At 49.9% G+C, this 24,993-nt stretch overlaps 8 protein-coding genes and 1 non-coding gene across 9 annotated transcripts; 5 read left to right on the top strand and 4 right to left on the bottom strand.

Annotated features, from left to right (window-relative positions):
* Window positions 1-384: 384 nt before the first annotated feature.
* On the bottom strand, window positions 385-1,419 carry BO86DRAFT_438191 (RTA1 domain-containing protein; the record flags this gene model as incomplete). Its single annotated transcript, XM_025676113.1, has 3 exons — window positions 385-836; window positions 929-1,177; window positions 1,251-1,419. 3 exons carry the CDS (start codon window positions 1,417-1,419, stop codon window positions 385-387), a joined length of 870 nt encoding a protein of 289 aa, XP_025524498.1.
* A 440-nt stretch (window positions 1,420-1,859) lies between these two features.
* BO86DRAFT_368452 (Zn(II)2Cys6 transcription factor domain-containing protein) lies at window positions 1,860-3,030 on the top strand (the record flags this gene model as incomplete). Its single annotated transcript, XM_025670203.1, has 1 exon — window positions 1,860-3,030. The coding sequence occupies exon 1, from the start codon at window positions 1,882-1,884 to the stop codon at window positions 3,028-3,030; it is 1,149 nt and encodes a 382-aa protein (XP_025524497.1). The 5' UTR covers window positions 1,860-1,881.
* Window positions 3,031-6,447: 3,417 nt separating this feature from the next.
* On the top strand, window positions 6,448-7,923 carry BO86DRAFT_179007 (uncharacterized protein). The gene is made up of 4 exons (XM_025666574.1): window positions 6,448-6,731; window positions 6,783-6,926; window positions 6,973-7,025; window positions 7,080-7,923. Exons 1-4 carry the CDS (start codon window positions 6,534-6,536, stop codon window positions 7,813-7,815), a joined length of 1,131 nt encoding a protein of 376 aa, XP_025524496.1. The 5' UTR covers window positions 6,448-6,533; the 3' UTR covers window positions 7,816-7,923.
* A 2,210-nt stretch (window positions 7,924-10,133) lies between these two features.
* Window positions 10,134-12,147, top strand: BO86DRAFT_320556 (sugar porter family MFS transporter; the record flags this gene model as incomplete). The annotated part of the gene is made up of 6 exons (XM_025668299.1): window positions 10,134-10,256; window positions 10,309-10,608; window positions 10,679-10,793; window positions 10,846-11,304; window positions 11,364-11,387; window positions 11,450-12,147. The coding sequence occupies 6 exons, from the start codon at window positions 10,134-10,136 to the stop codon at window positions 12,145-12,147; spliced, it is 1,719 nt and encodes a 572-aa protein (XP_025524495.1).
* Window positions 12,148-15,076: 2,929 nt separating this feature from the next.
* On the top strand, window positions 15,077-15,865 carry BO86DRAFT_421501 (glycoside hydrolase family 11 protein; the record flags this gene model as incomplete). Its single annotated transcript, XM_025675282.1, has 2 exons — window positions 15,077-15,372; window positions 15,460-15,865. The coding sequence occupies 2 exons, from the start codon at window positions 15,077-15,079 to the stop codon at window positions 15,863-15,865; spliced, it is 702 nt and encodes a 233-aa protein (XP_025524494.1).
* Window positions 15,866-16,926: 1,061 nt separating this feature from the next.
* Window positions 16,927-19,189, top strand: sit1 (putative siderochrome-iron transporter Sit1; the record flags this gene model as incomplete). The annotated part of the gene is made up of 10 exons (XM_025676112.1): window positions 16,927-17,022; window positions 17,105-17,188; window positions 17,241-17,432; window positions 17,490-17,594; window positions 17,650-17,743; window positions 17,776-18,168; window positions 18,211-18,313; window positions 18,359-18,495; window positions 18,603-18,662; window positions 18,713-19,189. 10 exons carry the CDS (start codon window positions 16,927-16,929, stop codon window positions 19,066-19,068), a joined length of 1,620 nt encoding a protein of 539 aa, XP_025524493.1. The 3' UTR covers window positions 19,069-19,189.
* Window positions 19,190-19,344: 155 nt separating this feature from the next.
* On the bottom strand, window positions 19,345-19,415 carry BO86DRAFT_t247. The gene has a single exon. It is a non-coding gene; the product is annotated as a tRNA-Gly (tRNA).
* A 293-nt stretch (window positions 19,416-19,708) lies between these two features.
* On the bottom strand, window positions 19,709-20,616 carry BO86DRAFT_382077 (uncharacterized protein; the record flags this gene model as incomplete). The annotated part of the gene is made up of 5 exons (XM_025670796.1): window positions 19,709-19,857; window positions 19,933-20,356; window positions 20,405-20,413; window positions 20,472-20,546; window positions 20,599-20,616. The coding sequence occupies 5 exons, from the start codon at window positions 20,614-20,616 to the stop codon at window positions 19,709-19,711; spliced, it is 675 nt and encodes a 224-aa protein (XP_025524492.1).
* Window positions 20,617-23,123: 2,507 nt separating this feature from the next.
* Window positions 23,124-24,443, bottom strand: BO86DRAFT_438182 (uncharacterized protein; the record flags this gene model as incomplete). The annotated part of the gene is made up of 1 exon (XM_025676111.1): window positions 23,124-24,443. Exon 1 carries the CDS (start codon window positions 24,351-24,353, stop codon window positions 23,124-23,126), a length of 1,230 nt encoding a protein of 409 aa, XP_025524491.1. The 5' UTR covers window positions 24,354-24,443.
* Window positions 24,444-24,993: the final 550 nt, after the last annotated feature.

Here is a 24,993-nt window from a genome sequence, read left to right as displayed (position 1 = left end):
AGTCTTCAGAAAACCGTTCAGTTCATCTTCTCGCCAAAGTCACTCACTTCTCGACTGTTTAAAGAGACTATATGCCCAGTCCCTGGCCTTCTAAGAAATTGCCCGTAGTGGTGGCAACTCCCCACCCCGTCGACCTAGGCATACATACGCAATAGAGAAAGCTTGCCTGCCAGAGAATCTGCATCATCTTAACGTAGTGTAGGATCTGATCTTGGCTGTCTTGCTGGGGCGGCTTGGGCGGGAAGACCGGGGATATGCAACGCAGGAATCGCAGCCGGTACTGAGCCACCTTGGAATCGTTATGACTCCTTGTCCCGGTAAAAAGCTTTAACCGACAACTCTTCCGAATCCATTTTATAGCAGAGGCAAAGCACTCAAGACCGCTCACGCAATCTGCATCGCATCCCCATTCAGTCGCTCGAACCGCAGACCCTTACTGATCAACCCACCCGACCTCAGCCATGCATTGAGCTCGCTCGGATGGACGAAATGGAAGATCAACATCACGGCAAACATCAGCAGCGCGTCAAACACGTAGAGGTACGCCTCATGGCTGAGTAGATAGCCCCCGAAGCCCTCAATGTATTCCACCAACCGGTAGACCGATCGCACCAGGATCAGGACGCTAGCTGCGTAGAGCGTCCAGACCAGCTTCTTCCAGTTAATCCCCGAGCTCAGCGAGTATGTGGTCGGTTGCTTCGTCATCCGCAGGTGGAAGAAGCCGGTCGTGACGATGAAGAACCCGAAGAACACGATCTGCACCACGAGGCCCACGACGATGATGTTCGACCCCGTCTTGAAGCTGGATTGCGTTTTCCCGGCCATCATGCCAGCGCCTGTACGCAAGAAGAGAAGGGACCGGTCGTTAGCACAGGCGAGACTAATTCGGGGAAGGCCAAATGTGACCTGAGGATAAGTATGCTCTTACCTCCGGACTGGAGCAAGAACGACAGCACGTCGCCCAGCACGAAGATCTTGGTCATCCATTTGGGTCGGATCAGGCTGTATTGCTCTGCGTGAAGGACCAGAACCAGCCGGCCGAGTTCCATGTAAATCGATGCGGCGAACAGCGCCGGCGCTACCAGCGGCATGAGCGAGTTGACTAGGAATGGACCCATCGTCCAATTGGGTGATTGCTCCGCTGAGACGGCGCGCGCGCAGTACCCGATGAATTCAACTGCAAACGCGGTCAGATGCCATTTTCGGGCGTGCGTAGAGGGCGCATGTGTAAAAAAGCGGCGGCGACTTACAGTATCCTCCCACGAGGAAGGGGATGAAGAACCATGTTCTGGTGCGGACTAATTGATACGTGTGCCAGATCGAGGTGAGGAGGAAGCAGATGATGAAAATGACTGCCGCAGCTAAGGAAGGGTTGTAGTAGAAGTAACGAAATGCTGAGCGAGCTGCGAGCTCTATCATTTTGCTTGCTTCGTTCAAGGGTCGGTCTCTGCTTGTTGTCTGCAGCGATGATCAACACTTGAGACTTCACCGCACATGTAGGCGATAAACGGCCCTTTTATTGCATTGACTAGTCTCCATACTGGATACACCGGCTCTGCACATTCTAAAATAAAAGCTGTGAGCCAAGATAGAAACTCTTGGGAAGTGATGGAGATGTTGGGAAAGGGGGTTTATTAGTGGACACAAAGGCATTAGAGCAGGTACGTACATATCTTAAGTACCGAACAAGAATAGAACAATAAGCGAGATGGCTCAGCCAATTGATGACTGCTCTATTGCGGGTGCACTCGAGATCTATACCCAAAGAGGTATAGTTTACGGCTGCTTCCTTTTTTGCCTCAGATCTCAGGCCATTATCAATTTTCGAGTTCTTTCTCCACAATCTTCTTCCTCGCAGTCTTCCGGTCCCACACTTAGGAGATGCCACTGCGGCGCTCACACCTTAAATCGCATCACGGGTGTCTCGACTGTAAGAAGCGCAGAATCAAATGTGACGAATTGCGTCCTATCTGCAGCCCCTGTCGCAAGAGAAACATTAATTGTTCGTTCTACAGCGATGGCACCCCTCAAAGCCTCTCACAGCCTCCTTCGACAGGCGCTGTCCCCTCGATAGACAGCAGCACACAACTTCCTATGCTCGACTTCGAACTTCTCAATCACTGGCATGTAGCAATATGGAAGACTCTGGTCTCCCAGGAATCAACCCGGGAGGTGCTGCGGACATTTGTGCCGCAAGAGGCCTTGCGCCACCCCTTCTTGATGCGCATCCTCTTGGCATTGTCGGCACTGCACCTTGCCCGCTACGGCCCCATCGAACGGCGCCAGGTGTATATCGAGGCGGCGATGACCCACAACAACACCGCCCTCTCGTTATATTCTCCCCTCCTCGGCCAGGTGACTCCCGATAACTGCCACGCTCTCTTTGCATTCGCCTGCTTTGTCATCATGTTCGCCTGCGCCGCTCACGGGCCCAACGCCCAGCCCAAAGCCCAGTCCGTGTCGGATGTCATCGAAGTCCTCAAGCTGATTCGCGGAGCGGCGTTTATGGTGAAGCAGGCTCGACCATGGATTGCAAGCGGAGGCATGCGCGGTCTGTTGACAGTGGAGAGGATGCAGGAGAGAACATCCGTCGAACATCATGCGACGGCTCTCCACCGTCTTCTGCATGAAGTACATGAAGAACGGCAGCGGCAGCGGCATGACTTCGACTCGAACCATCAGCGACCAACAGCCCCTGCCGTTGTGCATGCCACCGAAAGTCTCTTGAGCGTACTCCAGATGTGTGCCGACAACGAGAATGCATCCGTTCTACTGCGTTGGGCTGCCGTGGTGCAGTCGGAGTTCCTGGATGCTCTGATGCAGGATGAGCCCATGGCGCTTGTTTTGCTCGGCTATTATGGTGCCGCCATTGGCCGCATCCTCAATACTTGGTGGATGGATGGTTGGGGTCGGTATCTGGTCAATCTCGCTTCGGATCGTCTGGCAACAGGTAACTGCTCCCTGTTTGTATGGGCCCGGAATGCAATTCATCGCATTGAGGGGTTTGAGCATTACTTCGGTTCAGAGTAAGTACCACAATGCGGCTTCAATGTACTCTTAGCTTTTCATAGAGACAATATTAGTGGTAATTGTAACAAAGCTCGGGGCATGCTCAGAGATGATGTGTAATTTTCGCCAAACATTCAGTGGCACGAGAGTAGGGAATAAGAGGCTCCTGGAAGAAGAGCTAAAGCACTTAAGACCATAACAAGCAGAATTCCTGATAAATCCTCTGAAGCTCTGAAGGCCGACATGCCCCGTTTCCGGCCAGGTTCTCAGCCCTGCAACTGTACAGAGCAGGGCACTTTGATCACTAGCTCGTCTGGTAACGCCGTGCGCGGCAAGAAAAACTCATCCCAATCAGTGGCGCTGTCGTGCTTGAAAGTCCTGTTGCGACAGATTGCACTTCATTCACTGTATACTTGAGGATTCTCCACTGGTAGAACCTCAGTGCATAGGGCATGCGTGCCAAATGAGAGACATCGAGCTCCACCAAAGGTGTAGCATATACAAGAGGTAAGTTATCCCATCCCTTCTCTTATATCCGTCAGTCCTTTGTGCTCGTTTCTCTCGGAGGGCTTGCCTACGTTGCCGGCTGCTGAACAAGTACTGAGAATCCTTATTAAGTTTCAGTGCTAACTAAACTCGCGCTTGTCATAACTGTAGACATGCTCTCTGCGGTTTGCTGAAGATCGGCTGTCCCCTTCGGAAGTGGGACTTGTTTAGGTCTTCTTTTTCTTCCTCTCCCCGGACGAGTAAGCCATCATCGCTTGTGAGTGTAATCCTCTTCCATGTTCCTTTTCATCATTCTCCATCGAAATATCATTGTATATCATCTCATCTCATCTCATGCCGTTTCATCCTAATTATATAGTATGGCTAACTTGCAATTTAGATCCGCCACGATACCTCCTATTCAAGAAGTAAGTTGTCCAACTAATAAATCTTAGTATTAGTACTAAATAAACTAGGACCGTGAATGCTTTCACTGCGGCAAGCAGGACCATTTGAAGGCTGCCTGCCCCCAAATTCGCAGTCGTAAGGTAGCCGAACAAGCCGAATTCGTAAGTATATTCTACTATTCCTTTTAAATCTATAAAAAGTACTAATCTATTGTTTAGTTCGTCGCTGTGAGTATAGTTAGTCTTAGAGTTCAACTAGTTTTAACCAAGAAATAGGTCCAAAGAGAGTCATCTACTCCCGCCGCTCGCGCCTCCGCCTCCATCGGCCCTCGGGGCCCCATGCCCGCCAACCGGGGCGTCGCTATAGCTAAACAGGCATGCTTTGTAAGTATATCCCCTTATTCTTTTTAAATCTATACAAAGTACCAATCTGCTGTTTAGGTTGTTGCGGTGAGTATGGTCAGCCTCGATTTTCAACTAGTTTTAACCAAGAAATAGGTTGAAAGAGGACCGTCTGCCGGCCCCGCGCCCCCGCTGCCGCCCTGGGCCAGGAAATCCTCGACATGTTGAATCGCATATCTCAGAAGAAGATGACCTTTGGTACTAGCTTATTGAGTTCGGTGACAGGTTGACGGACCTCGGTGCGGTTGTGCAAGAGCTAGCGAATTCCTCAAACCCACATTCAGAGATACGATTTCATAGTTTCGAGCTGATCTCGTTAAGATCGCTCATCGCCACCAAGCTGTTGAATACCTAGAAAACTACATTGCGGAGTAAGCTATCTTCTAACTATAAGCTATTTACATAGTACTAACATAAGTTGTGATAGCGAGCAAATCGTAAATAATCCTTTTCGTTCTCTGGGTTGCGGTGATGTCCCCATTGGGGGGTTGGCCTCTGATTTTCCGGGGTTCTTTTTATTTCTTTCTTGGTGGATTAAGCAAAAGCTTTTTCCGTAGTGTTCTTGCCGCACAGTGGCAAGACTTGGAAGCATCTCAAGCACTGTACCTATAGAACAAGCTGTGTCGTTGCAAGACAGATGAATTGCCTTCAGCACGCCAGGCACAGAGGGGGGCCATTGCTCCCATTGGGGAGGATGGTGTGATATAAAGCCAGCTATTGTGAAGGCATGCTGCTTCTTTGCTGCGTTTTTACTGTTTTCCAAATTCTAAGTCAACATCCTACTGCCGAAGTTGTGAACCCCCAAGATAGTCAGCGAAAGCTACTTATATTACATTACTCCTTCAAGCAGAAGCAAGAGCTATCAAGGTTAATTGGGTTTTTCTCCAGATTAAGTCAATGTATCAGCACTCAATTAGACGTCACTTTAGAAAAGAACAATAACAGGATTATGGCGTTCTGGATCCCTGCGCGTTAATGAAAGGCTAGACTTGAGGGTAGTAACGGCACAATGTGGCAATCAAGAGATCAAATTATTGATGTCATGCGAGTCCAAGTCTGTTGGATCTTCCATTTGCATGCTGCTCATATGACCAGCGCACTAGCCAGACTTTCTAAAAATGATACTGTTGCCCTCTATACGGATTATGGATGGAGAAGATAGCTTATGCGCTATTCAAGTCGCGAAGTCGCAAATATCCTTACTTACCATAGTCCAGGCTTTCCCGAACAGCTCGTGGTATTCTGTGCATAAGCAGGAATAGGAAATTTGCAGTAAAACATTAAGAGATAACCTTGGCTTGTAGTGGCAGCCACGCTGAGCGCAAATCAGGAACTGGATAGGTGGTGATCGTGCATGATATGAGCATCGCAAGTACGTCGGCTGTACTCCAGATTCATAAAGTCGCATGCACTAGGGATCCACCACGTGGTAAGATAAGAAGCTTTGTGTATTACCATTGCGGGTACCTACAACGTGCGGGTTGGCGCGGACTTGCCCCTTCGTTTGTCGATGAGTGGGGATTCCGACAGCACGGTAGATCGGAGGAGGCTGTTCGCTGCGCTAATGCGACTTGCTGCTTCTTGCCATCATAGATTCAATTGGAAACTGGTGGCGTCGACAACTTGCGATGTTATTCAGGTTTCAATATCGTCATGCGGGGTATTTCTTGTTGGGCCTTGCCAGTGTAAGATATGCTTAACACAAAGGGTAGAGATTAGGGCTTTCTACGCATGGCCAAAAGATCTCTGATTCTTCGGTTGTACCTCTTCTACTGCAGATCTCTATTTTTACGCAAGATGAACTTAGTAGTCAGCCAGACTTCACCGCGCTCATGCTAGCAGAATAGCTGATTCCTAGAAGTTTACTGGGGTTACATAACATGGTTGTATCGGCCGGGGCCTTGACAGTGCGGTCGGATTGGAAACCTCCCAGACGCATGGATAGCACGAGGGTCAGATTGGTGGTCGAGAATTGGCCCCGGTGACGCTATAGTAGACCGGTTCCCGAGCTAGACATGGGTTGAACCCTGAGCATTTGTTGAATCGGGAAAAGGCCGGCAGCGTGGCGTTACTTCGCAGGATATGACTGGAAGAAGTGTCCGGATCACACAATTGTCACATTCGTTGAAAGTTTCGAAGTGGAGAAGATCTGGATAGTATTTAAGGGGAGAATGTTATGTTTTCGGTGTGCATGAGGGGCATGCCATCGAGACAGCGTTCTCTGGAAGCATGGCTCTCACAAAAATCTCACGTCGTTACTTCCCACGCAGATGTCGATACTTGATAAGTCTCATCGCCTCTTCATTGGCCGTCGTTAATCTATATAATCTCATCTACTGCTTTGATTGTGAGACCGAAATCAATGGGCCTGCTTCGGCTCATTTTGATCCGAATACATCTGAGGTGGCCAGGAACGGGAGCTTAGGGGTACCTTGCATCGCAATTCTTTAATACCTCCCAAAGACTAACAGAGGGCAGTTCGAGCGTATCATCGTAATCGGTGCACTTCGCAATCCTGACGAACGAGAAGCGATCTCCCGGGGCTCGTTGATGGGAGGATTTCATGTCGAGTTCATGGAGAAACCAGCGCGAGAACGTGGCAATCGCGAGAAATCCTCGAAAGTGAGGATGTTCTACTGTTGTCGAAATATCTCACTGACAGTGCCAGGGAAGCGAAGCAGAGACCAGGGCTTTTCACATGCACCTCAACGCTATGCAAAGGTATGACCTCGCAAGCAGTCATGAAATATATAGCATATATCTCATTGATCTTAGTGTGGTGGCAGAAAGTCCTGCAAGTGCGCTGATTATGGAGGAAACCGTCGACTGGGATGTCAACCTCAAGATGCAACTAAAAGGGCTCGCATCGGGCATGAGATTGATGCAGCGAAGCAACACATCCGCGGAAATGCCGTATGGGGATCGCTGGGACCTCTTCTGGCTGGGGCATTGTGGAATGAGATGTGCAGTCGGCTCTAGTTTCCTCCTGACACCACATGATATAACAGCAGTTCCAAGTCGACATCTGGGGTCATACCACGGAGACCCCCCTGCAGGCGTCAAGAATCAAATGCGCTTGGCCTGTCAGGTCGAAGAGGCCGTGGGCAGTGTAGCGTACGCCGTCACAAACGGAGGTGCACAAAAGCTCCTCAGCGCTCTCCTAGAGGTTGCTTCCAAGAAAGAGGAACGGCTCGATGTGGTGGCCAGTCGACTGTGTCGAACGGGGGTTTTAAGATGCTTCTCTACTTACCCTTCTATCATGGGTAGAAGAAGCGGCGACTGTGAAAAAATACATGGAGACTTGAACGGTGCTGGCTTGGGTGGAGATTGCTCGTCTGGAGTTATGTTTAGTACCCTCAATAACTTGGACAGCTTATCAAACGGCACATCGAAGGTGAAATCGGCTTATCAAGATGCAGTGATCAAAGAAGTCGATCCGGCTCAGTTCGAGGTGCCACCTGCGATGTTCAAATGGCGAGATGACCAAGGAGAACACGAAATGACTCTATGAGCTTGAGTGAGGGGGTTGATCACTCATCCATTTGAATAGCTTCGGCAGGTCATTGTATCGAGGCTCGATTGACCAAGCATGAATCCGGCTCAAAAGGTCAAACTCACGAACTCGGTAACAAACGCAGATACCCCCCACGCCTAATTCTCGGATGGAAAGCCTATCGCTGCAGTCCGACCCAAGCAGAGGAATGATCGCATCTCAAGGCCGAAATTGATGCCAAGGAGAACTTACCCATCTGAGGCGTGCAAGGACCGAGCGAGCCGCCTCCGATCGCGGCATCAGCCAAGCTCTGTGTGTAGGTTAGTTCCGAGAAAAGGAACGAGCAGCAGTTGCTTGGTAGTGTGCCAGCTGATCTCGGTTCGGCATTCTAGGCTGCTCAGCGAGGGAGGACAAAAACATCTGCTTTGAATGAGCGGTGATGTGTGGATTGGTACTTAAACTGTATCACTTGCTTGGCTTACCCTGCCAATCTCTTGAATAATATCAATATGGATGATTATCTCTGACAGTAAGTAACTTACTCAAAATTGGCACCCGTCGACAACAGACTACAAGTAGAAAGGGTGCATTGACCAGAGCGTAATTTATACCGGTACGCAGTTTACACACCACTCGTATTTTATTATTGTTGTGCTGACAATCTACAAAGATCAGGCGCCTAAGCCGACTTCTCAGAAAGCCCCTCTTCCACCGACTGTCCCTGCTTGGATGCAAGATTGTTGCCACCGTAGACGGCCTCAGTTACCTGACAAGCAACGCACGGTAAGATCTCGATTTCGCGTGAGCTCGCCCCGGGCCTCAAATGCGACGTGGTCCAACAACGGAATCATCTGACTTTTGCTACCCCGGTGCCGATAAAGCGGAGAACTTCACAACGCATATAAATTTAAGCGCCGGTCTTGGAGGGGTTTTTTTTTTTTTTTTTTTTTTCGTGGACAACGGAACCGGGAAGTCAATAAACCGGATGGTGAAAAATGCGCCCCGCATTATAAATGCTATAATGTGCCAATTATAGGGGTGATGGTAAGGTTACACTCCCCTCATTTAATCAATTAGCGCAGTGAGGGTTTGGGGAGTTCGGTCCGAGTCCAGCTGGCCGCAACTGCAAGTAAGCAAGCAGGGAAAGAAAGGGTTGGGGAAATATTGTTACTGCAATGGCCGGGGTAGAATACCGGTAGTGCCACGTGAGGGGTGAGGGCCCTAATGGATGGATAGCCACGCAAGCCGCGTAGAATCCGGAGAGACTAGGAACTCCCCACTCGAACTCCCCAGACAACAACGATCTCGTGAAAAATGTGCAAACCTGAATGATCTAGTTTAGCCCCCAGGCTAGGTCGAAAGTGGTCTAGAAGAAGAGTCAAAGTCGCTGACAGAATTTGTTGTCAGCGCAATAATACAAACAGACAAGCAGTGGGTGCCGACTGCCGACTGCCGAACATGAGCCCAGACTTAGGTTTAAGTTCTTGGCGGCCACTCTCCATCCAAGCATTGGGCGTCAACTTGGCTCGCGCACATCGGAGCTTACATGTCTCTTCCCACTGGCACCACTGCCACTACTGGTACTACTGCCATCACTGGCGCCATTGGCATCAATTGGCAACCATTGGCACCACCTGCCATGGCTTCTTGTCTCACACCCCCTGACCTTGGCTGCGCCACGAGTCGGTCATCTTGGTCATCTCGATCATATCAGTCACATTGGTCATCTTCACTTTTCGTTCGTCGCTAAACTCCCCATGGGGTTTAGTACTGATCCTTTGTGCAGAGTTCTCGGACCTCCAGTGTCCCATCTTACCACTCACTCGAGAAATCTCGGCTTCTCACATCGCTAGTTTCTTCTGTTTTCGCCGCCCCGCTGAACCTGACCACCCCAACGCCACTATCAGGCAGCCTAAACCAATTTGTAACCATTCCCGGGGTAGCGAGAACCCCCTCCCCGGGATTCATTTCAACCCACGGGGACAAGCCGAACTCTCGATGTGTCAGACCTAACCCGAATTCGGTTTTTGGTGGCTGATTTCTACGCCGGCGACTGGTGCGCTAGCTCACCAACCCGCTCCTTTCAAATGAGATGGGAGCATTCGGTACAGTGCCTGATCCGACAATTGCCCGGCCATTGTCCATGGGCCTTTGCGGCGTTGCGCATGTCATTAGTCACTGATGGATGGAGACTCGAGCCAACTGAATCCGGACTAACGGGATCTTGAGGAGAAAGCAGGGGAAATTTTCGAGCGGGGGAGTCACATATAATGTCGCGCTTCGCCCCGTCTTTCCTCCCTCACTTCCCAGCAGCGTCCTGTTTGTTATCAGCAAAAATGGTTGTCAGTCAGTCAGTGGTCGGGCGAGCCAACGCCGAAAAGCCTCATGGCTTGGTTGGTATGCTCAAGAATCCCTATGTCTTCATGACCTGTGCCTTTGCTTCGCTCGGTTGTATCATGGTACAGTACTATCCTGAGCTCACACCGAAGGGCATCAGCTAATTCTTGACAGTACGGTTACGATCAAGGTGTCATGGCGCCTGTTCTCGTCATGGAGAACTTCAAAGCGCACTTTCCTTCGTTGATGGGTTCTACCATTCAAGGCTGGCTGGTGTCTGCTTTGGAGTTGGGTGCTTGGGCTGGTGCGCTCTTGAACGGATATCTCGCGGATGCCATTTCACGGAAATATAGTATGATGGTGGCTGTTGTTGTCTTCACTCTGGGTTCGTCTCTTCAGTCCGCGGCACAGAACCCCGCCTACTTTTTCGCCGGTCGTATCATCGGTGGTGTTGGTATCGGTATGCTCAGTCAGGTACGTCCTCGTCGTCAAAGATTTCTTGCTCGCTCAAAAGGCTGGTGGTCTAACAAGCATATTCTTCTAGGTCATTCCGCTGTACCAAGCCGAAATCGCACCAACAGAGCTCCGTGGATCTCTGGTTTCCTTGCAACAGCTCTCGATTACCATCGGAACTGCCATCTCCTTCTGGCTGGACTATGGTAGGATCTTCTCCAACAAGCTACTCAATCGTTGCCTAATTGATTGTGATAGGTATGCAATACGTCGGTGGTGTCAAATGCAACCCCGAAGGTGTGGAAAACCCTTACCTGGCCGACGGAACATTCGACTACAACGCGGCCCACGGCCACACGTGTATGGGACAGAAGCCTCTTGCCTGGCGATTCCCCCTGGCTTTGCAGATCCTGTTTGCCTGGATCCTCTTCTTCGGAATGTTCTTCTTCCCCTTCTCTCCTCGCTGGCTGATGTCCAAGCACCGCGAGGAAGAAGCAGTTGCTGCACTTTCCAAACTGAGAAGATTGTCACCCGATGATCCTTTGCTCAAGGCAGAGATTCTTGAAATCAAGGCCGCCGTTCTCTTTGACGAAGAGACCAATGCCGAAGCTGTCCGAGTCGGGGGTAAATGGGCTCCCTGGAAGGCTCTCTTTTCCCCAAATATGCGAAAGCGACTCTGGATCGGCTGTGGAATGATGGTTTTCCAGCAGTTTACCGGTATGACCCACTCTTTTGTGTTCAATGCTTAGCCCAGCCCGACTAATAATATCCTCAAGGTATCAACGCAATTTTGTATTATGGTACAGTACTACCCTAATCCCACATTGAATAGGCAGAACTAATCCTCCCCCCCACTAAATAGCACCCCAGATCTTCGCTAGCTTCGGTTTCTCGTCGACTACGCAGACATTACTTGCTACGGGTGTCACCGGTATCATCCAGATTCTCTTCACCCTCCCCGCTGTTCTTTTCCTCGACAAATTCGGTAGAAAGACCTTCCTCATCGCCGGTGCCATTGGCATGTTCTGCTGTCATATTGTCGTTGCTATCGTCGAGGGTATCTATGAGGATTACTGGAATCTGAACGAAGGGCTGTACAAGGCCCAAGGATGGGTCGCCATCGTCTTCATCTGGATCTTCGCCTCCCAGTTCGCATACTCCTGGGGTCCAGTATCATGGGTCCTTGCGCAAGAGTTATTCCCCTCAAGTGCTCGCTCTCGTGGTGTGTCTCTTGTCGCATCCACTAACTGGATGTTCAACTTCGTCATCGGCCTAACTACCAAGGACATGCTGGCTTCAATGAAGTACGGAACCTACATCTTCTTCGCTATTTTCAGTGGATTGGGAGGTCTGTTTATCTGGTACTATGCACCTGAAACCAAAGATAAGACCCTGGAAGAGCTTGATGTCTTCTTCGGGGGCAGCATGGACAGCATCGCCGAGGCGGATAGACTTAGGATGCAGGCTATCTACGATCGCCTAGGACTCGCGGGGGTTGAGAAGGTAGAGGATCTGGACAACGAGAAGACTAAGATCCAGGGTGAGATTGTGGAAATGTGATTTTTGGTTGCTGTTAGGGAGGATGGTGGGCAGACCTCCCCAATGGGAGGGATGCATGGGACGCGGAAAGGGGGAGGGATGGGGGTAATGTTTTTTTTATTTTCTGACGCATCAATTGACTCGCCTTACGCATGCGTACAGTACGCTAATTTACGAATATAATACCCTCAAACGTCTGGTAACTTAGCGCTTCGTATTCAGCGATAGTGGTGATAGAGTCGGTCATATCGGCTCATGTGGTATGGGGTCTGGCAACAAGCTAGCCCCAATCCGCGAACTCGAGAACTTCCTTCTTCTTCTTCTTCTTCTTCCGATGTTTCGCCGCTGAGGAGTGAGAGTCACAATTCGATTTGGGAATTCCAGACAAGGCCACCTGACTATCAGCAAGCTGAAGAATCCCAGGCAACTGAGTCTCAACTGTCAGACGGGCAGCCGAATTGATTTTGATCGTTGGGCTCCGAAGGCGGCTAATGCATTACCCCGCCCACCCCCGTTGGCCGGTGCCGAAGCTCCCCAGCCTCGCGATCCCGCGTTTTCCCCGGATGTCATCCTGAAAGTCTCGACCTAATCTCCTCGTTTCTGGGTGGTTCTCCTTTCTTTGAATACGCCGATAATCGCCAATAATCGCCGATAAAATACCAATCCCGAGTATGGATGGCATGTGGAGCCGATTATACGACGACCCTCGTCTCGGTCATCCGAATCAACCTTGATTTCCCTCCCCCCGTCTCTGCCTTGCTACACAGAGTGACGAGTCAATATAGTCAAATCCTTCGTCTTGTGTACTTTCCTCCGTCATATACCCCGCGTTAGCAGACTTTTCGTTCAACAGGGCCCCCTTCCAAGACCCCTTTTCTTTGTTGCTCTACAGGACCCGTCTACTTTTCTTAAGTTCGACGTGAAGACTTCCTCTTTAGGGCACGCACCCACGGCCTCAACTCTGCTGCCTTCTCGGCTCCTAGCGCCAGTGGCAGCTTCCCGATAACGACGTTAGTGGACTATAATAATTTGGATTTTTTTTTTTTTTTTTTTCATGGAGAACTCAGCTGAAGGGTTTCCGTTCAATCATGCTTGCTCCCCTTTTCGTGCCCTATTCTGTTGAGTAATAGGTTCCGATGTGCTCTGCCAACTCGATTAAAGTACAGAGTATTCCCCGGAGAGTTTTCGTCGGGTTCCGATGTGGGAACGTGGGAGTGTGGAATGTGGGTTGATGCTACCCGTGTGGGTGGAGTCTAGACTTCTTCGATCGGGTTTCTGGAAATGCTTTTCATTGTTTATCCCAGAGTAGAAATTTTCAGGGCGGTGCTGGCGTGGGTTCTCTTGTGCTCTGCGCGGGATTTCCGACTTGGTGCTCGGCCATAGACTGTATTCCACATAGCTCGCCATGTTCCTGGCCTATCCTCATTTGGAGCCACCCGGCAGGTGAAACCTAGCTCTTTCGGACCTGTCCTCTCGAAGACGACGGTTGTTGCCGATTACCTAATTGCCGATGACTTGAATTTGCAAAGTGTACACGTGATAGCATCTATCTTCTCTCCCGATGATTGATTTCAAAGGTTTATGGACTGCCAGGCCTTGTTCTAGGTTTCTTTCGCATGACATGATGTTTTCGTGAGGGGCTGCCGGCTCGGATTTGTGGTTAGCGTTTCGATCCTCTACTTCGCTCATACATACGTCAAGCTACCTGTAGCTTTCCACTATTTCTCCAATAGATGCTTCATGCTTTCATGCTACTGCAGTAGAAAGGACTCGCCCTTTTACCATACTGTACAGGCCATAACCTGGGGTTTTTCAGTTACCAAGGCAGTCGATCGAGGTCTCCGCATGGACCATTAGTGATAGGGTGCCATTTCTACAATCAACTTTCCGCAGGCTGAAAAGGCATTGAAGATCCAATTTGTAAGTATCTACAGTATCACAGGTATTCTTCTGGTGCAAATAGACCCTACCGGCCTCGGAAGAATCAAATGATCTTGTGCCTTTCTGCCTTCATTGATGCAGCCAATGGTAAGCATTACGGCACGCTTGAGCCCTTATCGATCTTATCAATCAGTTCCACCTCCCCGTGGGGATTGATCGGTCCGTATCGAAGTATAATGGACGTGCGTTTTGGTAGAGTTTCAGGGCTTTGCCAAGCTCTGGTTATTTAGAATCGTACAATTCATCTACGTGAGGGTAATACTCATTGGCTGGCTTCGATCAGCTGTCTGTCTCAGGGGCAAACTTGCGCCTCCTGATACGTAAGTCTTGTCTTGGTTAAGCCCCATACTTCAGCGAATTGAGCATATCTTCAGCCATCAGCCCATTGACGAGGTCGGAGCCTAGTTGATGTAAATGATGGTACAGACTGCTCATAAAACGACTTAGTCGGCGGCTTCACGTATCTGGACGCGCACCTGGACTGCCCACTATTCCTCAGGCGAGTCCTCCGTGCTGCGAACAGATCTAGCACGGGGTTTCCTAGCACCTTCGAGCCGGCTAATTATCTGCCTCAATTCGAAGCAGACACTAGCATAGAACGACTGCAAGGGCCCTGGTGCTTTAGAGGCCCACTTCAACTTAGCCGGCTATGACAGAGCAGCCCTACAACCCCACTTCAACCCCCAGGAAACACCATCCTCGCCGTCCTGCACGAATATTACCCAAGCGATGAAGAAGTGAGGATTAGCCATGGTCTGGGGTAGATCTTCATTTAGGCAGATTGAGAGATCGACACTGCTTCCGTTTTAGGTTCGGCATATGTTCCGACCCGGCTAAAGATCTACAAATGCCGAAGCCAAGACGACTCCTTCGTTTCACGTCCTCGTCTTCACAACCATCCCGGCTAAATCAAGTCTCTAGAAAGACTATAAAGATGCGTTCAATCCATACTCTAGGAGAATATCAACTCCAAGTCTCACAGGATCTACTTTCAATTCACTGAATCGCAATGGCTCGCCTGTCTCAGTTTCTTCTCACCTGCGCTCTCGCAGTCAAAGCCTTCGCTGCCCCCGCCGCCGAGGCGGAGCCGGTCGAAGAACGGGGCCCCAACTTCTTTTCTGCTCTTACTGAGCGCTCGACTGGCAGTTCCACAGGCTACTCGAACGGCTATTATTATAGCTTCTGGACCGATGGCGCAAGCGGCGATGTCGAGTACAGCAACGGTGCCGGGGGATCCTACAGCGTGACCTGGTCATCGGCCTCGAACTTCGTCGGTGGAAAGGGCTGGAATCCTGGAAGTGCCCAGTAAGTCATCGATCACTGAGCAATTGCTGAACTATTCCTTCGTTTCTAGTTTCTGCCTATGAGCACATGAACTGACCCGCCCTACAGCGACATCACATACTCCGGCTCCTGGACCAGCACCGGAAACAGCAACAGCTACCTCTCCGTCTACGGCTGGACCACCGGTCCCCTCGTCGAGTACTACATCCTGGAGGACTACGGGGAGTACAACCCTGGCTCCGCTGGCACCTACAAAGGCACGGTGTATTCCGACGGATCAACGTACAATATCTACACGGCGACCCGCACCAACGCCCCCTCCATCCAGGGCACGGCCACCTTCACTCAGTATTGGTCCATCCGTCAGACAAAGCGCGTCGGCGGCACCGTGACGACTGCCAACCACTTCAATGCCTGGGCGAAGCTGGGCATGAATCTGGGCACCCACAACTATCAAATCGTCGCTACGGAAGGCTACTACTCGTCTGGGTCTGCGTCTATCACGGTGGCCTGAGAGCGTGCATGTATCCTGCTGCGATGTATGCTGTATCTTCGGGAACTGTGGTCGTGAAGGCAATGAGTTGAAGGGGGGATTGGGTTGCGTGTGCTTGAGCAGGGTGGTAGTACAGGAATGCTGATGAGTTTCAACTTTGGATTGGTTGTCTTCATTCAGATTTAGGCTCAGTTCTCACAGTACAGAGTTGTTGGAGACGTGGATAGGCGATGAATTCTACGTGAGGCTATCCGAAAGGAATTATGTACTGTATCAATCAAACATTGGCCGTGGCGGGCGGTAAGCAGCCTGGCTATAGAGGCCTCAGGGCCACCGACCGAAGTTTTGCTTGTAACTTGCAACTTGAAACTATAATGCAAGGTAATAGGAGCTACAGCCTAAATGGTATGAAGAACCAGAGCTCATATTGTGGGTGCTGGACAGTCTGCTTCCTGCCTCAACAGCACATCATCTCCCCGAATAACTCTTGCCCGACAGCTCGACCGTCTCTCTCCAACCGTCCCCTTCAAACTAACCGACCGTTCCATTTGCAACATCTACTTCTGCCTTGCCACCAGAATCCTTGACTACATTGTCTCTCGAGGGTAATGGTTACTTCGCCGTTATGAAATATTCGTCGTTCGTTGTTTGTCTCAGAACCTTACTGTGTGAGATCACCTCGGACATGTTATACGGCGTATACATTCCGCATCGCTTCCCGTGGAGTTCTGCTCCGAATGTCACACTGCAGTCAGCCTTGATCATGCTGTTCTCATGAACGGGAAATGATCTTTCGTCGACCTTCTTTCAGCATTGACTTGGTAATTCCCAGCATTATGATGAGCTGACGTTTCCCGTGCCAGCTCTTGTTGATTAATCACTTCCTCTCCAAACGACCATCTGATAAAAAACCAAATTCCACCCCGAACCTCGATCAGATTAACGCAACCAGCGAAGGGAGTTATCCGACACACCTTCTCTGACGATGTCTGCCCCAAAGTCCCACCGTGATGCATCTCAGCAGGTCCCCGCGGATCAGTCACCTGAGCCATTTTCTATCGCCAGTCCAGGTGTGATGAAAAATGGAGGCCCTTCACGAAGGCCTGTCGAGACTTATCCGTGTTTTGGTCTTCGTCGGCCTCTTCCTTGTTGCCTACGTCTACGGCCTGGATGGCCTAGTACGAAGCACATACCAGGTTCTCTTGCTGCTTGCCTCCTTCTACATACCAGATACATGCTGATCAAGTGATGGTTCCATAGCCGTACGCTACCGCTTCCTACAAGACCCACAGCCTTCTTGTGACCGTCGATATACTACGAGCTGTGGTTGCAGCAGCTATTCAGGTACACCCTACGCTATTTGCTCTTGGCGTTTCACTAAGACCACCTGCGGTAGCCCACTGCAGCCAAGATCGCAGACGTCATTGGGAGACCCGAATTGATTGTCGTGTCAATCTTCTTTTACACCATTGGTATGAAGGGTGCTTTCCAGCGTCAGCTCATAGCCACTAATCCGGTTCAAGGCACTGTGGTCGAGACTTGTTCCAAAACAGTCGAACGGTTTGCTGCAGGTGCGGTGCTATATCAGGTAGACTGAGCTCTTTGCTCCCATAATTGGCTGACACTGACAATTGACCTGGATTAGGTTGGCTACACACTTATCGTACTGCTCGTCGAAATACTCGTGGGGGATCTCTCATCCCTGCGAAGCCGTTTGCTGTGCTCCTATATACCTGCGATTCCTTTCATTGTAAGCGCGCTTCGTTGAATCGCAAAAAATGGGTTGCCTAAGCCTGATAATGCAGATCAATACTTGGGTTAGTGGAGATGTTGCTGCAGCTGTTCTGCGTGCGACTAATTGGCGATGGGGAGTCGGCATGTTTTCGGTTATCTATCCAGGTAAGATCAGACCGACTGGAATCCTTGATTAGTTAACGAAACATCATCAGTCTGCACTGTTCCCCTGATGTCTACGCTATTCATTTCCCAATACGTGATAAAGCGGAACGGAGACTACAACGGGGCTCAGAGAATCCATGGCGCCTGGCGCGTGACCAAGGGATTATTCTGGTATATGGATGTGATTAGGATGATACTGCTGATTGCATGTATCTCCCTCATACTAGTTCCCTTCACCATTGCCGAGGGCTTCAGTGAGCGTTGGAAACAGGCCAAAGTGATTACACCTCTAGTATTTGGGATACTATGTATACCGGCCTTCATTTACTGGGAGCGAAAATGTGCCCATCCCTTAGTCCCGTTCAAACTACTAAGGGATCGAGCTGTCTGGGGAGCATTAGGAATTGCGGTGATGCTTAATACAGGTATGATGACGGGTTGAAATTGGTAATGATATCTGCTTACAGTCGATAAAGCCTGGGCCTTGCAGGCGAGCTACCTGTATACTGTGCTCGTTGTCAGCTTTGGCGAGAGCATCAGTAGTGCGACGAGGATACACTCGCTCTACAGGTACATATCCGGACCTCCACGATAGCATGTGCTGATCATGACCAGCTTTGCCTCCGTTGTCACTGGCTTCGTACTAGGCTTCGTTGTATACGGAGTCAGACGCCTCAAGCCGTTCATTGTTGCAGGTACCATCTTGTTCATGGTTTCGTTTGGCCTATTGATTCACTGTCGCGGGGGGCATGGTTCGTCAGGCCACTCGGGCATCGTAGGGGGCCAAGTGCTTCTAGGCTTAGGTAGAACTTACCCATTTGTCCCTACCAAAGACACACGTAATTGATCATTTGTGCAGCTGGTGGACTCTTTCCATATCCGGCCCAAGCAAGCATTCAGGCTGCTACCAAACATGAGCGTCAGTGAACATTCTTCCTCCTTACTGTCCCTCACTCCTGACACGATCAGACCTCGCTGTCGTGACCGCACTCTTCATGTCTTGCTACAACATTGGCAGCGCTCTTGGTGGCACCATCTCCGGGGCCATCTGGACGCAAGTTCTTCACAGGCAGCTGGAAATCCGGTTGAACAACGCCACTCTGGCGGCCGAGGTATACGCAGACCCGTTCACGTTCAGCCTGCAGCACCCCATGGGAAAACCCGCCAGGGAAGCAGTCGTTGATGCCTATAGGGATGCGCAGAAGCTGCTGTGTATCACCGGCATATGTCTAACCGTGCCACTGATCGCGTTCGCTCTCTGCACCCGGAACACGCGGCTCACCAACGGGCAGAGCTTGGCGAATGCTGAGGAGGATTCGGAGTAGTGTTATGTGTTGCAGAGAGCGGAGCCTGTATCTTAGAGCTTTGGTGTGCTCTGGGAAGGCAAGGGTGGTTTCTGACTACAGTGATCTGGTCACGGCGTCACTGTTCGTTGGGGGTTATTCTGAGATAAAATACAACAGGTCGGCGTTTTCCAGAGCCAGGTATGTGGCTGAAGTTGAAAACAAACTAGGCGAGTAGACTGGGTAGGATTTGAAAGGTATACTTCTTACTTCTGGAGAAGCGGTGCAGGAGTGATAGAGAAAAAAACAAAAAGTGAGTGCATCATCCGTGAATCGAACACGGGCCTCATCGATGGCAACGATGAATTCTACCACTAGACCAATGATGCTAGTTGCTTGTAATGAGTACTAAGTAATTCTCTCTCAACAGAAGTAAACAGTCAGAAATGTTGATTTGTCAACAAGAGTAAACAGTCAGAAATGTTGATTGGAAAAGAAAACGGGATTCCGACCGGTTCCATTAGCGCCTTGCTGCAAGAAGCAAACAATTGAGGAACCCCATGATCTAAAGAATACATCTAGATCTGATTATCTAATAATATGACAGAGAACGGCTTTTTCTCCCCGGGATTGGTTGACCATGTCTAGCAGCTTCTGTGATGTCGCCAGTGCACATGGAAAGCTAGACCAAGTTGATCACAAACCCCTTGACGAAAGCGATAGCGAAAAAGTGAACAGGATAGGGTATTTGACGGCTGGAACACATCATCTGATCATCGAACTTGAAGGACTTGTCGCCGCCAGAGATGTCAATGGGACTGCCATGATACGCTGTGTTCGTTTATTACGATGCTCTATTACGACTAATGTCAGTCCTATGTATGGCTTATAGGTAGAGGTACCTACCAGGTCCCTTCAGCCCCGTCATCTCCTCGAGAGCAAATAGATCATCGAACTGTTGACGCAAGTCGACGATCATATCTCGGAGCAGAAGTATTTCCGTGCTCATCTGGTTCTGTTGCTCTTGCAGCCTCTGGACGAGTCGCCGCAGGTTTTGGTCCCCACCGGGGGCGAGGGGAGCACCGGGGGCGTCGGGGGCGTCGGGGAGGTTTTCCTCCTTCCCCTCCTGCTGCTGTTGCTGTTGCTGTTGCTGTTGCTGTTGCTGCTGCTGCTGCCGCTCATTGCGGCTGTGATGGGCGCCGCGGCCGCGGCCGCCTTTGCCACGGCCGCGCTGGGCGGCGCCCCGGTTGGCGGGCACGGGGCCCCGAGGGCCAACGGAGGAAGAGGGGGAGGCGCGGGCGGCGGCGGCGGCGGAAAGTTCTCTCGCGACCTATTTCATCGTTAAAAGAGTTTGAGACCTGGGGCCAACCATACTTACAGCGACGAACTAAAACGGCATGTTAGTAACTTCTATAGGCTAAGGAGGAACAACAGAATATACTTACAAATTCAGCTTGCCTGGCTGTTTTTGTGCTCCGGATCTGAGGGCAAACAGCCTTTAGGTGACCAGTCTCACCGCACTATGGTTTAGTTAATAAAGAGATACTAGCACCTATTAGTTGGATGACTTACTTCGGTAAAGGGAGGCATTGTGATGGGATAGATCTGGATTGCCTGTTAGCCATCGTAATCCCTATATCATTGGGATATAACGGCATGGGATGATATGAGATGAGATGAGATGAGATGAGACAAGATGTAAAGAGATGAGACGAGGTTTAAAGAAATGAAGTGAGATAAAATAGGATGATGCAGGACTGCTTGCATGTGACACTCATCTCACGCAATCAAAGAAGATACAGGACAGTAGAGAGTGAAGCTGAGACGAGGCATGACAAAAGGATGATAGAGCATGGGATGCTCTGTGAAGCCAGACTTGTTGACAAGCTTGCCTCACGCGTCAGAAATATCAAAATAAAATAACAGATACAGGAGATGAATTAGAGATGGTAATGAAGATGAGATACAGTGATGATTTAATGGAGAATGATGAAAAGAAACATGGAAGAGGATTATACTTACGACTCAACGATGATGGCTCACTCGTCCGGGGAGAGGAAGAAGAAGAGAAGGAGGAAGAGAGGAAGAAGGGGAAGAAGAGAAGGGGGGAGAGGGTGGCCAGAGGGCAGAGGGCCGGCCGGCCCAAGGTGAATGAGACACCCACCTACCTTTATTATCTATGCTATGGATGTCTCTGTAAGCAGGGATCCAATGATCCAACTCGATGAGTGATTTTAGTGATGGATATATCTAGTTTTGTATATATTGAATATCTCTACCACTCACATAGTCAAATCAATTAGCTGAATTGCATCAGTGAACAAGGCATAGCTATAGTGAAAGGTTGTGGATATCTGATCTAGAGGCAGCTAGACAAATAATCTAGCTATGTTATAGGAAACAAGTGTATATTGGAAAAAGGTTCATATGCCCTTGAGGCTTCAGATGACTGTGCGGGAGCTGTCTTTAAATGTTGTTGGTCACAGAGGTTTTACGGCGCAAGTTTGTAGAACTGTCTATCTCGATTTCTTGGGACTCAGCCTTGTCATTGCATATCCAAGTAGTGGGCAACTAATCTTATTCGTCTCTTTCTACATATCCTGGCTTCCTCCCCGTCTTTGCGTCCATCCCTCGACGGTCACGACGCAGAATTAAGCCGTGCTGGCTCCGCCGACTTCGGCTTTGCTCTTGGGCATGAGCCCGACGTTTTTGATCTCTATGAAGCAGAATGATAATGCAGAACACTGGCATGTCCACCACTTCTACCACAGCGCGCAACCGGAAGTCCGGACTGAATAGCTCTCGTGATGCTGCCAGTGCCAGTACTGTACCAGCTGGAGGTTGATGTGAAGGCAATGGCAGTGGGCAACAAGAACCATCTAGGATGATAATGTTCCATGAGCCACTAGCTATGGTCGAAGTCAACCCCGATGACGACAATATAGCTATTTATCGTAATTCGCACATCCGGTTATTAAGTATCATGGCTCTCCTCCTTTCAGGAATTGTCCCACGCTTGTTTTACCTGCCAAGCGTACAGTGCATCCAGACTTGTTTCCCGCCAATGTCTTCGAGAATGGTCGAGTAGTTGAAAGTAACGCAATGGTATTTTTGGAAGCTGGAAGGAGACATGGGCTGTGTCAAGGCTTGCCGAACTCGTGGAGGCGGAGGAAGTTGTTTCTAGAAGCATGCGTAGACAGAGTTAGTCTAAGATCCACAATATTAGACGAGTGGGAATACTCTTTCCCAAAGATTGTGCTGTATCAAGAAGTTTAACCGACTGCAGTGGGTGCTGAGCATCGTTGGTGATTGTACCTGATGATCGCTGTCGCAAGTTGAGAACAGTCAAGGTTGAACTGGCTATGCGAGGAAGGACGGACCACCAGTGTACTTCATTCCGGTCATGGGCCTCACCAACAAATCCGTCTTCTCATCAATACCTAGCTCTTATTGGGCAATGAGCACAGGTTAGAAGATATCTCAGTCATTTCTCAATCATCCACCAACTTTCTAGAAAGCTGTGACAGCATGCTCTAGTCCCCATACCTTCGTGACTTCTCTTCAAGAATCCAAGCTCACATTATATAGCAATCCTCAGAGGTTACTATCCCCCGGACTACAAGGACTACCAAGGTTGCTATTATTATTACTGCTGGCACCGAGATGCCAACATCACATTCAACCCCAATTGATAAAGGACTTGGTCCTTTGGCTAAATCTCTATATTCCCTCGAGGAGCACATATTTTATCGAGCGGTTGGCGAAGCTCAAGGATCATATCATGAAGACGAATATAGCTCATGCTTAACTGGTTCTGCTGTTTCTGCAGCACCTGAACGATTATTCGGAGGCTTTGGCCCCATCCGGGGGCAGCAGATGAGGATATTATATTTCCCAATTTGACAAATTCTCTGGGTTCAACCCATGTCTAGCTCGGGAACTGGTCTGCTATAGCGTCACCAGGGCCAATTCTCGACCGCAATCTCACCCTCGTGCGATCCCTGCATCTGGGAGTTTCCAATCCGACCGCATTGTCAAGGCCCGGTCCGGTAAAACGATTTATTCTTACATCGCATCGTTCACACGGAGCTAGCCGTCTATCTTTTATCATTCGGTGTCGATACACTAGAAGCAGGGTCATATGGCGGCGGGGAACCCTGCGCGCAAGAACTCTGTGCTTCTTCCTCCCAGTTCGCTTCAATTTTGGCCACCACGTCAAATGGCATATCGGTGAGATTGAATCCAACCGACTTTCCAGCGCACTCAAAGACGAAGGAAGCGCAGAGTCTGTAGGATCTGCTGAGATTGAACGTGCTGAAAGATATGTCCGACCGGCCAAGCCTCAGTGGCCCGAAAGCTTGGGACAGATCTAAAGTCCCCATAACAGGCATCGCAATATGACTTTGACTTAGCAAGTCGATCTTTTCGTCCACCTGTCCTGACAATGCGCCTATCAGAGACGGCGCAGCCCGAGCGGCGGTTTCACTGACCACCCACAATGACAAAGATTGCAGTACAATTCCCGGAGTCTGGCTGACGGACGAGTCTTCCATGAATGGGAGGACGTCTAAGAAGCATGGAATAGTCGATGCTTGTTTGACGCAAGTGGGATAGGAGAATGTTGCTTTGAAGCTGAAACGGGGCAGTTTGGCCGAGACCCATGATTGGACTCTCTCCTGGAAGGTTAGACTTCGCCCTCTGTTTTCAGGAAGGAGCAAGATGCTGCGGATCTCGAACACTTCCTCTCTTTGTTGTTCATAAAGGGTAGACTGGTCGCCGCTTTTCTCCGCGTTCGGTGCTAAGGGGAGATATCTCAAGTGCAGCGTCTCCTTGAACAAGGCCGATCTCTTTCCCAGGAGACCTCTCTGCGGCTTGGATACTTCAGCCTGTACTCGGTACTCGATCACGCATTCCAAGTTACGAAGGGAGTCCCCCGTCTCGACTGCAAATGACGGCGGTAGCGGGTGATTTACATCGCTGCGGAAAGGAGGCTTCTCGGACCACCCGGACGACGAGCCTGGCGACTGAACATGGGCGGGAAACGAGAAATCAAATGGCCACTCGTAAGTCCCTGGGTCTAGTGTGCCGCCATTGAGATGCGAGAGGATTCTCTCCTTCTCAAACAGCACACATTTGCTGCGATAGCTGGCTGAAGGAGCCGCCGATCCCTTAACTTTCTGGACTTTGGCCTTGGTGCGTCCGGTGAAGGACACCCGAATGTCGTCCATTGCGGTCGCTTGAGTGCACTGGAACTTGACGTGACCGTTTATCGTTTCGCCCCCAGAGTACCAGCGCTTCTCGTTGTTGAGATGTATGCTCAGAGGCATGGTGGATGATGGCGAAGGAAGGCGACGGACGTTTCTTAGCTGCGCGCCGGGGAGAACAGTGTTGAATGAAAAGCAAAAAGTGAGGAGGGCTTCAGGGTCTTTATGAAGCGAGGTTACACTTCTTCAGTGGGTCAGATTCAAGCTTTTGCCTCGAAAGTCAAACTACATGACTATGAAGTCAAACTTGAACGAATACGAGCAGAATTTCCGTTTCTGGGGAGAGGAGACACTCCCTCGGTTGGTTGAAATGCTTTCAAGGTTCACACTTATTTTTCGATCATTTTGGAACTACTTGTACCAAATATTGGAATTTAGATGCAGTTTCCTTATACAACATCTATGAGCTACCGCATCGCCAGTCGGACTGAGAAAGTAATATAGTGTACTGTACACCTTTGCGGCGAGTGATTGAAGCAGGGGGGTCTCTGTTCAGCCCGGGCATTTCCCGATAGCCTTATCCGTCAAGCTTCGAACTACAGCATCGTAAATTAACGAATCATTTGAGGAATGCTATCCTTAGTCGGACTGCATCTCCCTAACACATGGGCTACTGTGTAGATAGCTAATCCAATCTTCATTACCCATGCCTTTGTTTTTTTTCTCTCTTTGTTTTTTATTTCTTTTTGTTTGTTTGCTTTGT

The sequence above is a fragment of the Aspergillus japonicus genome (assembly GCF_003184785.1).
Source record: "Aspergillus japonicus CBS 114.51 unplaced genomic scaffold BO86scaffold_56, whole genome shotgun sequence".
Classification (NCBI taxonomy): Eukaryota; Fungi; Ascomycota; class Eurotiomycetes; order Eurotiales; family Aspergillaceae; genus Aspergillus; species Aspergillus japonicus.
The sequence above is the reverse complement of the archived record's forward strand: the minus strand, read 5'-3'. Positions and strand labels throughout refer to the sequence as shown.